This window comes from Helicoverpa armigera, chromosome 5 (assembly GCF_030705265.1).
Source record: "Helicoverpa armigera isolate CAAS_96S chromosome 5, ASM3070526v1, whole genome shotgun sequence".
NCBI lineage: Eukaryota > Metazoa > Arthropoda > Insecta > Lepidoptera > Noctuidae > Helicoverpa > Helicoverpa armigera.
In genome coordinates, this window is record NC_087124.1 from 2,320,358 (window position 1) to 2,334,877 (window position 14,520).

Sequence of the window (14,520 nt, forward strand, 5' to 3'; positions counted from 1 at the left end):
TTTGAATTCCAATTATATTCAAATATCGAACATGAATAACTTTTATAAAAAAAGAAAAAAACAAAACCAGTAAATGAACCTCGATAAAAAAAAAACAAATTTCCAATCATCCAATGAGGCCCAATCAACTGCGGCCTCATTTTAAAAGCCTTGTAAAAACATTAATTATTTCGACCACAAAATTATTATTAAGGGGAACAAAATTATGGCGCCTTTTTCAGAGCCCTTAATATCAATTGATACTGAAGTAAGGGCCACTTGGGTTAAGGGACAAGGCTCTATGTAGGTCAAAGTACATTAGAAGCTTTGTTTATAATTGGGGTACTTAAAAACCTTTTTTGGAAATAATGTAAACATTGTCTTTTTTTCCAAATTGAAATGCTTATCAGATATCACTTTTGATGAAGAGAGTACTCGCTTATGTTACTTACTAAAGGCAGATTGGTCATTGAGTGCTTGGTTTTTCTTCAACATCAATCAATTCCTATATTCATGACGACCCAGGTCCAATTTGAAGTTAAATATGTATGTATATCATTTAATATGTTTTCCCAGCCTAAAATCTATCTTCCATCATAGCTGACAGCAAAATGCTGTATATTTCACAATGCACCTAAAAACTGGCGAATGGTACCTACCTACGGTTTTCTCTACCTAACACTTGTTGGTAAAGTACTGCCAAACTTAAAGAGCATGTAAACACCAACTTAAATTGGCCAGGTTGCCCCACAAATGTACGGAACGAGTGTCAAGTTTCACTCGACAAAGGAACAAATCGTCGCGAGCTTGGGTCTCGTTAGCAAAGAGTTTTCTTAAGAGTACTCCGCACGAGATGTAGAACGGACTGAATGGGGCTTTTAATGAGAATGCGCCTTTTTGCGACATTTCTTAGTAGTACGTTATGTAACTGTTAGATGTTTTAGAGTAAAATGTGAGTAATGGGTTTTGTTTAAATAAGTTCATATATTTTTTTCATTTAAGTCTTGTCTTGTGAGCAGCAGCTGGTTTAATCGCCTAACAAGTCCTAGTGTTGGTTATCTGAAATCCGCCTTCAACGGCCTCTGTCCTATCACGCGATTGTTCCCGGCCGATGATTGGTCAGTTCTCTCTAAGGAGATCAGCACAAGATATAATTTTAGTTTCTCTATCTAATTGTAAAAACAACTGCTACTAGATAGCATCCCGACTGTTTATTTACGATGATGCCTTTACTTTTTATTTGAATTGCTATATATACCTAAACACATATACAAGCTTTTCAAACCACCTAACTTACATCAATATAAATGTAATTCTCGTGAAATTTTAAAGTATCCTTTAAACACATCAAGAGAAAACCCTCTTAATACTTTACCAGACCTTAAAACGTTCTAATCCTCAAAAACCGACCATCAATCACTTTAATCCTGAACTACCTACTTTAAACGATTCTAAGTAAAACTTCCCTACATAACCACGTTCGCGTCAAGCTAAGTACCGACACTTACCCTCATTCACTCTCCATTGACTGTTTAGTACTGTGAAACAAATTGCTTTTACATACAAAGCGAGCAATAGAAACGCCAGTTAACGGAACATCGTCCGTCTCTTAGGAGCAATAGAGCTTAGTGGTCCTTTATCCTTGTTAGGTTAGTTTCCCATGGGGATTTTCCTTATGTATATTTGCATGTTTCATTGCTGTAAACTGGGTGGAATAAAATGTGTAGGTACTAATTTTATAGAGCTGAAGAACTTGTTTCTTTGCATGTGTCTCAGGAACTACTGCATTTATATATGTCACCGTAAGATTACAAACATCGTTAGATTACAATCTATCTCGAGAGATTGTAAACTGTCGAATTATTGTGAACCGTAACATCTGATTGCAATTTAACGTATTATTTTTCGCTATATTATAATTATAATCTAAAGCGGTCAAATTGTCAACTGGCGTAGAACGAAATGCATAGATTGTAATCTAACGACGTTTGTAATCTTACGGTGACATATAATATACATTAGTATTAGTCCATTTATTGAGCAAAGCTATGGACTAATTTTTACCCGTGAATGAGGATTTTTTCTCACTGGACGTGGGGTGAAGCCACTGGAAGAAGTTAGTGAAGGAATAAAGCATGACTGATTTATAAAATTTGATCTATAAACCAATTTTTTTGGAACAGTCACACAAAAAAATACACAGAATAAAAAACCATTTCCACATTTCAATATTCAAAACCAGTAGTCCAATAGTTTCAGTATTCGTTTAGTTCACACTCTGTTGCAATTTCACAAAGAGATAGCTTTCAGGCCCGTATACTGATATTGTATGACAGTTACTATACAGGGCCCGTATGGAATTCAAACTGTGTTGTGATAACTTTATTGAATTGTATGCAAGCGATGTTGTGGGGAAGTTGAAACAATTTTTGGATGTTATCTTAAATGAAAATGTCGGTTACAATTGATATGGTTTTATTCAAACTGTGGTGGTCGAGGAGTGGAGGTCGGTTTTCAGTCTAACTGGATGCTGCTGAGTATGACCTCGTCGTTACAGTTACCTGGGTAAACCCCTTTGGTGAGACTGGTTATCAAACTTCTGGCTACTCGTATAACTGCTAAAGATGTTCAAATAACAACCAGGGTCCACCAATTTAACGTATCTTCCGAAAGACAGAGGAACTCGTCATTCAAATAAAATTGACTTTCAACACGATACTTATAAAGCTTCTATTAATTCGTTTACTCTATCAATTGCTGGACACCACTTTAAATATTATGCAGAAAAATACGTTGTAATTAAACCCCACATCACATAGATCATTTTACCAATTCAATTCTACAACAAAACGGGTTAAAATCGCAAAAATAAAACAAACAAACCGCTCAATTCGACTGCATACCGCATCCGTGCGTCATTTACGTTCGATACGCGCGGAACCGGACGGAATGTATTTGGCGTACCAAAATATTATTGTTTTGGTCCTGCAATACACGTGTTGCGGTTTCAAAATAAACTCTCTAAAAATGACATGATTTGTGCTTGTTGAAACGTGCTGCTAATTGTTTAATTTTCATGTTAAAATATCGATTTATTTGGCTGGCGTCAGGCTGATTAAGTATGATTAAACAAATATCAATTCAGGCAATGTGCTTTAGAAATCCTTTATTTCTTTTAAATGAAATGCATTAATTTAAAAAAAAAAATGTCGTCCTTATTTGTTACAAATGCGCCTGTACGTTTGTTTCTTTACATGTACTGAAACGTGTATTTATCGGCGCAAATAAAATGCAAGTCGCACAAACATCGTTCGATGACATCATCTGACGTCATCCCTTGTTCAACAACACGTGTTGTTCGACGCTCCCCACCACAGTGGACTATAAAAGGCCGGCTTTCAGCGAGCGCGCGCTCATTCGTATGTCAGCACTCGAGCTAGACGGACCTCTGTCATTATTATTGTTGATTTTGTTTGCGAATTTATTTAATTACTGATTATTGTTGGAAGTTATATAAGTGTAATAAGTTAAAGTTAATAAACAATAATGAATCCACAAGATGGTATTATTCGAGAAAGCACCCCTCCTCTTACATCAGAAGAGGGGACGAACCAACGCCATCAACCGGTGCCAGGAAATTCTGGTACCATGGCATTATTGGCTAATACATTCAAGGATACCATGTGTGAAATGATGGCACAAATGTCACAAGACAATCGTGCTGTTCTAGCTGAAATGCTGAAAGCCTTCAATCCTGAAGAAACTCGATCAATTCGCATTTCCGACGTCTATTTTCCAAGTTTTGACCCTGACAAAGGCACCGACGTGAGAGAATGGGTTGATTTGATAACTAGAACTCAAGCGGAGTACAAATTAAAGGACCATGAAGTACGCCTAAAAGCTGCTGGTGTCTTAAAGGGAAGGGCACAATCTTGGGCCGATGATTGTCTACTGCGGACGACCACTTGGGCCGAAATGAGAGAAGATATGCTACAAACATTCGAGCCAGAATCAAGATATTTTTCAGATGTTTTGAAGTTCCGACGCTACTCCATCAATGATGCTGACAGCATTCCCGAATACATATCTAATGTCTGGAAAATGTTCAAAAAGATTGTGAAGCCTAATCCTACGGAAGAAGACGCTGTTGAATTTGTGATCGGAAGCATTAAGGAAGATGACCTTCGAACAGAACTTCTTAACGCTAAATGTCAATCTGTTCCAGAGCTTATTGCCATTGCTAAGACCATGCGCAAACGTAAATTGCCACCAATTCAAGAACGATTTCAAAACAAGAAAATGAAGACCGACGGCAATAGATCAGATCAGAGCATTACATGTTTTGTATGTGGTAAACAAGGCCATCGAGCCCGATGGTGTAATCAAAATGCTATTGCGCGTACTCGCACTGAACAACATCAACAGTCCATTCCAACAACTTCAGATTCTACGGACGCAAACAAGAATAAAGAGAAAAAGAGAAAGGAATGCACTTACTGCTCCATTGCTGGACACACTTACGAAACTTGTTTCAAGCGACTCAACGCCGAGAAGAACATTAACTTGTGCCAAGTCAGAAACAATGACGCGAAGAATGGTATTTCAGTTACAATTGGCAATAAACATTTTCAGGCGATGTTTGACAGTGGAGCGGACTGTTCACTTGTAAGAGAATCAATAGCACTTTCACTTCCAGGATCAAAAACGAACAAGACCACATACCTGAAGGGTATCGGACCAGTACCCGTTATATCCTTTAATCAAGTAACATCCGTCTGTTATATAAATGATATGCATCTGGAACTCGACCTTCACATCGTCTTAGACCACGAGCTACCTGAAGATATTATCATAGGAAGAGATATTTTGAAGATACCAGGGCTGAAAGTTACATTGTCAAATAGCGGTGTTATAATGACTAGGGACGAACAACACAAAACAGCTGCTAATACATGGCAATTATCTTCAAGTTCAATAAATACAGATATGAAAAATAAAGAAGAAATAAACAGATTAATGAGTTTGCTTGAAAAATATGAAGACTACTTTAGAGAAGGCGTATCTGGATCTAGAATCACGACTGGTGAATTAACTATCCGATTGAAAAATCCTGATAAAATAGTTAACAGACGGCCATACAGATTGACGCCTGTTGAACGAGAAAAAGTTAAGGCTATGATTAAGGAACTTCAAGATAAAAATATTATAAGAGAAAGCAACTCACCTTTTGCAAGCCCCATAATAATGGTAAAAAAGAAGAACGGAGAAGACAGATTATGTGTGGACTACAGAGAACTAAATGCAAACACTGTGCGAGATCATTATCCATTACCGTTAATCTCGGAACAACTAGATCAACTCGCCGATGCAAAATATTTTACCTGTCTCGACATGGCCGCGGGCTTCCATCAGGTGCCAATATCAGCAACGTCAATAGAGAAGACAGCATTTGTCACCCCCGACGGCCAGTATGAGTACCTAACCATGCCATTTGGCCTAACAAATGCTCCTTCAGTGTATCAAAGGGCTATAAATAAGGCCTTGGGAGACCTTCGAGGACAAACAGCACTCGTTTATATGGATGATGTGCTTATACCAAGTAAAACGATTGATGAAGGAATTACCAAATTGGAACAAGTCCTAGAAGCACTTACGAAATGTGGATTTTCGATCAATATTAAAAAGTGCTCATTTCTGAAGAAATCAATTGAATATCTCGGATTTATAGTAACTGATGGTAAAGTGAGGCCTAGCACCTCCAAGGTTGAAGCATTGGCTAGGTCCCCACCTCCAACAAATGTAAAGCAGCTAAGACAGTTTAACGGCTTGGCGGGATATTTTCGTCGATTCATATCAAATTTCTCAACTATAATGATACCCTTGTACAATTTGACAAAAAATGGTGTCAAACGGGAGTGGACAGAGAAACATGAAGCTGTACGAGCAAGAATAATTAATTACCTGACATCAGCACCGCTACTGACTATATTTCAGGAAAACTATCCTATCGAACTCCACACAGACGCCAGTGCCATGGGGTTTGGAGCTGTGTTAATTCAAGTGAAAGACGGAATTCGCCATGTTATTGGATATTTCAGTATGAGAACCACTGCAGCCGAATCTAAGTACCACAGCTACGAGCTTGAAACACTAGCAATAGTAAGAGCAATCAAGCACTTCCGCCACTTCCTATATGGGCGCAAATTTACAGTCATAACAGACTGTAATGCAGTGAAAGCGTCACGCTATAAACAAGAATTGCTACCTAGAATACACAGATGGTGGGCGTTCCTACAAAATTTTGAATTTGACGTTGAATACCGAAAAGGAGAAAAACTGAAACATGCAGATTTCTTCAGCCGCAACCCACTTCAAGTTGTAATGAATTTATCAACTAAAGATGATTGGCTAATTGTCGAACAACGTCGTGATACCGAATTGAGTAAAATCATTAAAGAAGTTCATGCAAATAGTCAATTGCATCCCGACTACGAACTTAAGGATAATGTTTTACACTATGAAACAAAAACAAATGATAAGATAAAACTCACTAAAGTTGTACCTCAATCCTATCAATGGAGTCTCATAAATACATACCACGAGGCACTTAAGCATATGGGATGGGAGAAGACATTGGCAAAACTCAGAGAGAATTTTTGGTTTCCGAAAATGTCATCAACTGTCAGATACTTTGTAGAGCACTGTGTTATATGCAGAACAATGAAAGGGGCATCTGGAGCCACGCAAAGTCGCCTGCATACAATAGAAAAGATACCGGAACCTTTCCATACCATCCACATCGACATTTCTGGAAAACTCAGTGGAAATGTTACCCAAAAGGAATATGTTTTCGTGGCCATCGATGCTTACACCAAGTTTGTTATATTGCAACACGCTAAAAACAAAACTCAAGCCAGTGCATTGAAACATCTACAAGAAATAGTTTTCCTTTTTGGAGCCCCAAAACGAATTATCGTTGATGGTGATGGCGCATTTATATCCCATTACAAAGATTACTGCGACCAATATGGGATCGAGCTACATCAGTGTGCTGGATACACAAGTAGAGCCAACGGTCAAGTAGAAAGGATTATGAGAATCATAAAGAATGGATTAACCGTCATCAATAATACTCATAAAAGCCATTGGATGAAATCTCTGGGTGCTCTCCAACTTGCTGTCAATTCAACTTTTTCTAAAACAACGGGTCACACACCTATTGAATTGCTAACTGGAAAGAGGGGTAGTGTTCCTCCTGAGCTGCTCAACCTTATTGACGAACGCAATGAGCGTATAGACCCGGAGATGCTGAAAAAAGCTGTATTAGCAAGGATGACCGAACAGGCTGAGAAGGATAAATGTCGATACGACAAAAGTAAAGCTAAAGTGAAAAGATTTGAAAAGGGTGAATATGTATTGTTAAAAGAACCCCCACGTCTTGGTACCAAACTTAGCCAAAAATATGATGGACCCTTCGAAATTAGAAAGGTATTACCTCATGACAGATATGAAATTCGACGAATAAATGGTCGCGGTCGGTCGCGAAAAGTATGCCATGAACAACTAAGAAGCGCTCCTAAATTCGGAGTCCAAAATGACGTGGCCATATCGGCATTTAATAGAGAGTTTGAAAATGAAGAAGCTTGAACACGGATTAATATCTAAACGCGGATTAACATCTTTAGATGTGAGTGAGTAGCAATATTTGTGACTAGTTGTAAACGAGCAATGAGATTTAAGGATAAAACATCTGAAGATAATTTACGAGATTAACCAAAATTAGCGCTGAGGCTATGAGGTTAAGTACTGTGTTAGCAACCAAAATTAGCGCTGAGGCTATGAGGTTGACGTGTTGTGACAGCAACCAAAATTAGCGCTGAGGCTATGAGGTTGACCTGTTGTATATCGAGGAAGTGACCAAAATTAGCGATGAGGCTATGAGGTTAACTCGAGTTAAGGAACTTGTTTACATGAATTAATACTTGTTAATTTTCCAGGTCATTACGTGATGTAGGCGCAGGGACGCGCCCATCATCAGAATGGCCGTATCGGCGCAAATAAAATGCAAGTCGCACAAACATCGTTCGATGACATCATCTGACGTCATCCCTTGTTCAACAACACGTGTTGTTCGACGCTCCCCACCACAGTGGACTATAAAAGGCCGGCTTTCAGCGAGCGCGCGCTCTAAAAGTCCGGTTAAGCAGTACACGGCCTCCTAGGCTGAACTGCGAGATGCCATACCAAAAAAAAAAAAAAAAAAGAGCGCGCGCTCATTCGTATGTCAGCACTCGAGCTAGACGGACCTCTGTCATTATTATTGTTGATTTTGTTTGCGAATTTATTTAATTACTGATTATTGTTGTAAGTTATATAAGTGTAATAAGTTAAAGTTAATAAACAATAATGAATCCACAAGATGGTATTATTCGAGAAAGCACCCCTCCTCTTACATATTTATATTTATGGCCCTCTGAGAACTCGGATCGCTGAAGTAAACAGCAAAACAACCATGCAACTGGCAAAAAGATAATCTTACTGTTAAAACATACTGAATCAAATAAAGCATATATTTCTAAATACATTTACCGTAGTAAATAAATTTATATAAATAAATAAAAACAATACACCCCTCTAAATATATCATGTCTAAAATACTCTGTCAATGATTCGATTGTGTTTTGTGATTGTGATTGATATTATTTGCGCCTGCGGTCTTCCGATATGATTCACTGGCAACGTTCTAATTACAAACGAACCTCATTAGGGTTGAACGAACAATTCATTAGCAGTCTAATTAATGTTTAAATTCATTGATATGTTTTGATAAAAGAGCTCGAATGTTAGTTGATTTGGTTGATATATGTAAATGCGATTAGTGTTAATGGAGTTATGTTAATTTTGTGTTATGATATGAAATATTTTAACTAGACAGAGGAGGATAATAGAAGGATAGGCGATGGGCTGTTGTAGTCTTTTCTTGGATGGATTAGATATACTATTAGGTAGGTACATATTAACATTATGTAGCTGACCTCATGCGGGAACTACAGGACCGTTTTAAAAATATGTTAGATAGCCCATTTATTGATAAAGGTACTTAATTTTTATTCCGATGCGTGAAGAAGTTCCGATAGGATGCGGTCCAAATCGCTGGCCCAAGCTCGTTTCAAATAAAAAATGTTTAATAACATATGGAGATTCATACAACCAAAATTGTATAGATCAAACTCCTTCTCAAAGGAAGTTGTCTGTCTATGTCTATACATTTATAAGCTTAATCTCGTCGTAACTATGTCTCAACTCCAAAAAGTATGCCATCCAAACTGAAAGCGACGGAATCAACAGACCATTGTCAAATAGTTCAGAAACAAATCCCTTAGAAACTTTATTACTTGGAACTTGTATTATTGCATGGAAATAGTTTTAGTAGGCCTAGCCTTGTCCTGGTTATCGATTAGTCTTATTATAGAAGCTTAGGGGACCGTTTTGAAGGCTATTCAGGTAGTGTATGTGACAGGGGGACTAAGGAATGCCACAGTGTCCAGCCTGGCGTTATTGTAATTTTCTCTCGTATTGAATTGAGAGGAGCTTTGTATGCGTTTGACGTGATGCAATATTATTTATTAGATGGTTGCATCATACTAGCTGTTTCTCGCGATTTCCCCTGTTCTGAGAGAACGCAGATAATATATAGCTTCTGTTACCCGGGGATGGTACTATAGACCCAGCAGGGAATTCTCGGAAACAACTTTCAACAGAATTTTCCGAATCTATTCAGTAGTTTCGACGCCTTTTCACGTACACAAACAAATACTGTATTTATTTTAAATGTAAGGGCCATAAAAGTAATTTTATGACATTCCTTATTTACTTTATCCAATTTTACATGAAGTAAGACAACAACCTAAATCACATATATTGTTTCAGGTCATAACAGCAAGTCGCTGCCTGGTCCTCTGCGCCGACAGTCGCAACGAGATGGAGTCGTGGGCCGGAGCACTGCGCGGCGCCCTGCACCGCGGTGCTGATGTCGCTGACCTGGTTGCTAGACTGTCTTCTGGAGACCACCACTGGTAAGTTTGACATAACAGCAAGTCGGTGCCTGGTCCTCTGCGCCGACAGTCGCAACGAGATGGAGTCGTGGGCCGGAGCACTGCGCGGCGCCCTGCACCGCGGTGCTGATGTCGCTGACCTGGTTGCTAGACTGTCTTCTGGAGACCACCACTGGTAAGTTTGACATAACAGCAAGTCGGTGCCTGGTCCTCTGCGCCGACAGCCGCAACGAGATGGAGTCGTGGGCCGGAGCACTGCGCGGCGCCCTGCACCGCGGTGCTGATGTCGCTGACCTGGTTGCTAGACTGTCTTCTGGAGACCACCACTGGTAAGTTTGACATAACAGCAAGTCGGTGCCTGGTCCTCTGCGCCGACAGCCGCAACGAGATGGAGTCGTGGGCCGGAGCACTGCGCGGCGCCCTGCACCGCGGTGCTGATGTCGCTGACCTGGTTGCTAGACTGTCTTCTGGAGACCACCACTGGTAAGTTTGACATAACAGCAAGTCGGTGCCTGGTCCTCTGCGCCGACAGCCGCAACGAGATGGAGTCGTGGGCCGGAGCACTGCGCGGCGCCCTGCACCGCGGTGCTGATGTCGCTGACCTGGTTGCTAGACTGTCTTCTGGAGACCACCACTGGTAAGTTTGACATAACAGCAAGTCGGTGCCTGGTCCTCTGCGCCGACAGCCGCAACGAGATGGAGTCGTGGGCCGGAGCACTGCGCGGCGCCCTGCACCGCGGTGCTGATGTCGCTGACCTGGTTGCTAGACTGTCTTCTGGAGACCACCACTGGTGAGACATAACAGCAAGTCGCTGCCTGGTGCTGTGCGCCGACAGCCGCAACGAGATGGAGTCGTGGGCCGGAGCACTGCGCGGCGCCCTGCATCGCGGTGCTGATGTCGCCGACCTGGTTGCTAGACTGTCTTCTGGAGACCACCACTGGTGAGACATAACAGCAAGTCGCTGCCTGGTCCTCTGCGCCGACAGCCGCAGTTTTAATTGATGCAGTAGTTCTTAAGATTGGCTCGTTTAACAAACTTGAACTCTTCAGCTTTATAATACGAGCAGAAATTGCTTCGATTTAAGTTAGGTATTACTTTGATATTTTTACAAATTGGCAAATTGAAAACATGATGCAAAAAGTTGATGAGGTGATTTATTCATCCTATCAATTAATTAAATTGAAATCATGAAGTTAACGCAGTAACGTACTTACCCAAATGGATTCGCTATTTAATGGAAACGTGAATTCACTTGGAAAATTGGACAACGATTTACGTAGATGATATCAAAATGAATGCTGTAAATATAGATGCGTATCTATAATTACATCTAAATTCAAATTAATTAAATAGATGGACTATGGATAATCCTGAGAATCCGTAGACTAATTGCTATAGAGAGTTAATAAATTTCACAACGAAGACATGAAAACGCAACAGGCTTTGTTCTCTATAGTTCTGTGCTTTTGCTTTTTGCATACCTCTTGTATACCGCGCCTATCAAATGAGCGAGTGCCGACTGTCATTTGAAAATCTTTGCCAGCAGTCACAGGTAATAAGAAAGCAGAATGCCTGACACAAGTCTTCCCAAGGGGTACTGGGTTAGGGCACGCCACCATCGTGGCGGTAAGTCCCCTCTTTGAGGAGTGGCTCGGGAGGAGTCACGGCGCCCTCACGTACCGCATGACGCAGGTCCTCACCGGACACGGTTGTTTCGGGAGGTACCTGCACCGAATCGGTCGTGAGGAGGCGCCCGGGTGTCACCATTGTGCGGACAGCCCCGAGGACATGGTGGACCACACAGTCCAGGTGTGCCCCGCATGGGAGGGGCACCGCCGGGTCCTCGTCGAGGCTTTGGGCGGCGGCGACTGGGGAATGGGATGCCGTCGCCTCCTTCTGCGAAGCGGTCATGCTCGAGAAGGAGGAGGCGGAACGCCAGAGAGTTCGCACCTCTCATCCGCCGGCCGCCGCGCTGGACCAGGTAGACACCATGGGCGCCGGGTGTCGCGAGATAACTCCCGGCCACCGTAGGCGTGGGTCTGTGGGCGGTGAGTTCGGGTGGCTCATCGTCCCTCTGTCTACTTAGACGACAGACCCGTGTCGACGGCGCGCGTTGTTCCACGCGCTCCTCAAAGAGATGTCAGCAACCCCAGCGGGGCCCAGCAGGGCCAAAGCCTGCCGGGGCTGCGGGTTGTTCGAAAGAGATACCGCGGCCCTGGTACACAAAAGGCCTATGACGGAACACGACGGTTTTTAGTCAGTAAGAGTCTGACACTCCCTCACCGCTGCTAACCCACAGCGGGAGGGGTCATTTGATGATTTTTAACGTCGGAAAAAAAAGGGGTACTGGGTTGTCCGGGTAACTGGGTTGAGAAGGTCAGGTAGGCAGTCGCGTCAAGTAAAACGCTGGTACTCAGCTGTATCTGGTTAAACTGAAATCCGACTCCAACTATGTACTGTGGGAAAAGGCTATGCAGGTGGTGATGCAATATGATAATATATAATATGATGTAAGGCAATATGGTACAAAAACATCCGTATTAAAACTTTATTTCCTTATCATGATACTGTTTCATAAAACTGACCATAATATTGTATTTGATTGATGGTTTTTCCCTGTGGGAATCCATCACGTTTCACGGTTATTTTATTTTGATTGATCTTCCTTTTTAATGGACGCCGTAAAATCAAAATTCTGCTTTGGTTAGCTATTTGACAGGGGAAATATCATTGTCGGAGTTCTTTTATTTACTTTATGCCATGTTTATGTATAATTTGTTTAGACTAAGTCGAGGACGTTATCCTCTTTATTTTGACGAGTTCCCTCGTATTCGGAAGACATGTTTAATTGGTCCCGGCTGTCTTTTGAACATTGACAGTCGTTACGGTTACTCAGAAGCCAGAAAGTCTGACAACCAGTCTTATTACAAGTAGAAGAGAAATGCAGATGTTGATATCACAATATTTGTTATGAAAAACATGTTTATTCTTGATTTTCAATTACCTATTTAAAACTACTGAAATTAAATAAAACACATGTTTTAAATGGTGGTATTTCTGTACGTCTCGAAACGCTTTGAAGCTTAAGTGACGGAAATGCAATTCATTAGCAGTACTAATTATACCTCTTAAGATGTAAATTTTGCTTTTAGGGACGTTGTAATGTGATCTCACGATAGATACTCGTAGTATATTCAGTGATGTTAAATTATTCACATTTAATGCTACTTGACGAATGATTGGTCAAAGTTGTTTCAGAGTTTAGAAGCAAAACATACCATACTTAATTGTCTAATGTTGAATATTGTTGAACTCCTAGAAAAGATTTTAATTCCTCCTTTTAATATTATTTCAGATTTTATAAATGCAAAGGTGAAATTATCTGCTTATTTGTTACTCCTTCACGGCAAACCGCTAGACCGATTGAGATAGAAATTAGTATGAAGATACTTTGGATACAGCAATATGTTACATTTTGAAGTAGTTCCTTGTGGTGAAGTTGCTGGTGGGAACTTACTGTTAGTAGTACTTCAACTATTCCTTAACACAAATTCTCTAAGTAGTCTTTCCTCAAAGAGAGTGATGTGTGCCAAAATTTTCTCCAAAGTTCACTCCTAGTATACTGAAACTGAAACAGTTTTACTTACGAGACAGTTCAGTACATTCCTTTGGGGCTTACAATATTACACGGAGGAATTTCACGCATAGCAGCCTTTTGATGAAATAACTCATCTTGGAGGTAGACTGAGAAGGGGCGGGGTTTGTAGTCTATATTTAAAGGGTAAATTCTGTAGATTTTTTGTAAATCTAGAAAAATAAGTCAAAATATTTTTTCAAGCATTTTGAGAAGTGTGTCTTTCTTTACTAATTGAAAGACATAGTTTAACAACATATTGTCAACATGAGCATATGAATGAATGGTTATTTTACATATTCAATGCGAATAAAATACATATGTAGGTACCTATGATATGAAAAGCACCCTGCTGATTTTATCTAAAGGCTAAAAAATAAATAGACAGAGACCAATCCAATCAAGTTTATAGATTTTTTTGACATCCATCAAAAACTACGAACATTCAAACGTGGTTCAAACTCATGAATTAAAATAGGAAAAATTTGCATACTACATGGACGACACTCTACAGAGGTCTCACAAATAATATTCGTTATGCGAGTGCAGTAGAAATGCAATTATTCTCCGCACTGCACCGCGTCAGACCTCGTGCTCTTTGCTAATCCCTACAGATGGAAACTTTAATTGTTCTCGTGGTTTTGTGCTAGTGACGAACAACGGGGATTGAAGGTTTGGAAATTAGGATGTGGTTCTGTCGTAAGGATTTTGGGAATACGTTAAAAACGTGTGTATTTGCAGAATTCTTATGCTAAAGTATGGTACAAGTATTACTTAGGACGATTGTATCAGAAAGACATGTAACAGAACTTAAACTTTATCTGAACCAAGTTACCTACTTCGCGCATATT

At 40.4% G+C, this 14,520-nt stretch overlaps 1 protein-coding gene across 3 annotated transcripts in view; it reads left to right on the forward strand.

Annotated features, from left to right (window-relative positions):
* Window positions 1-14,520, forward strand: part of LOC110376588 (diacylglycerol kinase eta) — a 161,553-nt gene that overhangs the window by 112,390 nt on the left and 34,643 nt on the right. The window contains exon 4 of one of the 3 annotated variants that reach the window (XM_064034546.1): window positions 9,910-10,055. In XM_064034546.1, coding sequence (XP_063890616.1) covers window positions 9,910-10,055 — 146 coding nt within the window. The other 2 variants (XM_064034547.1, XM_064034548.1) reach the window with 2 other exon arrangements.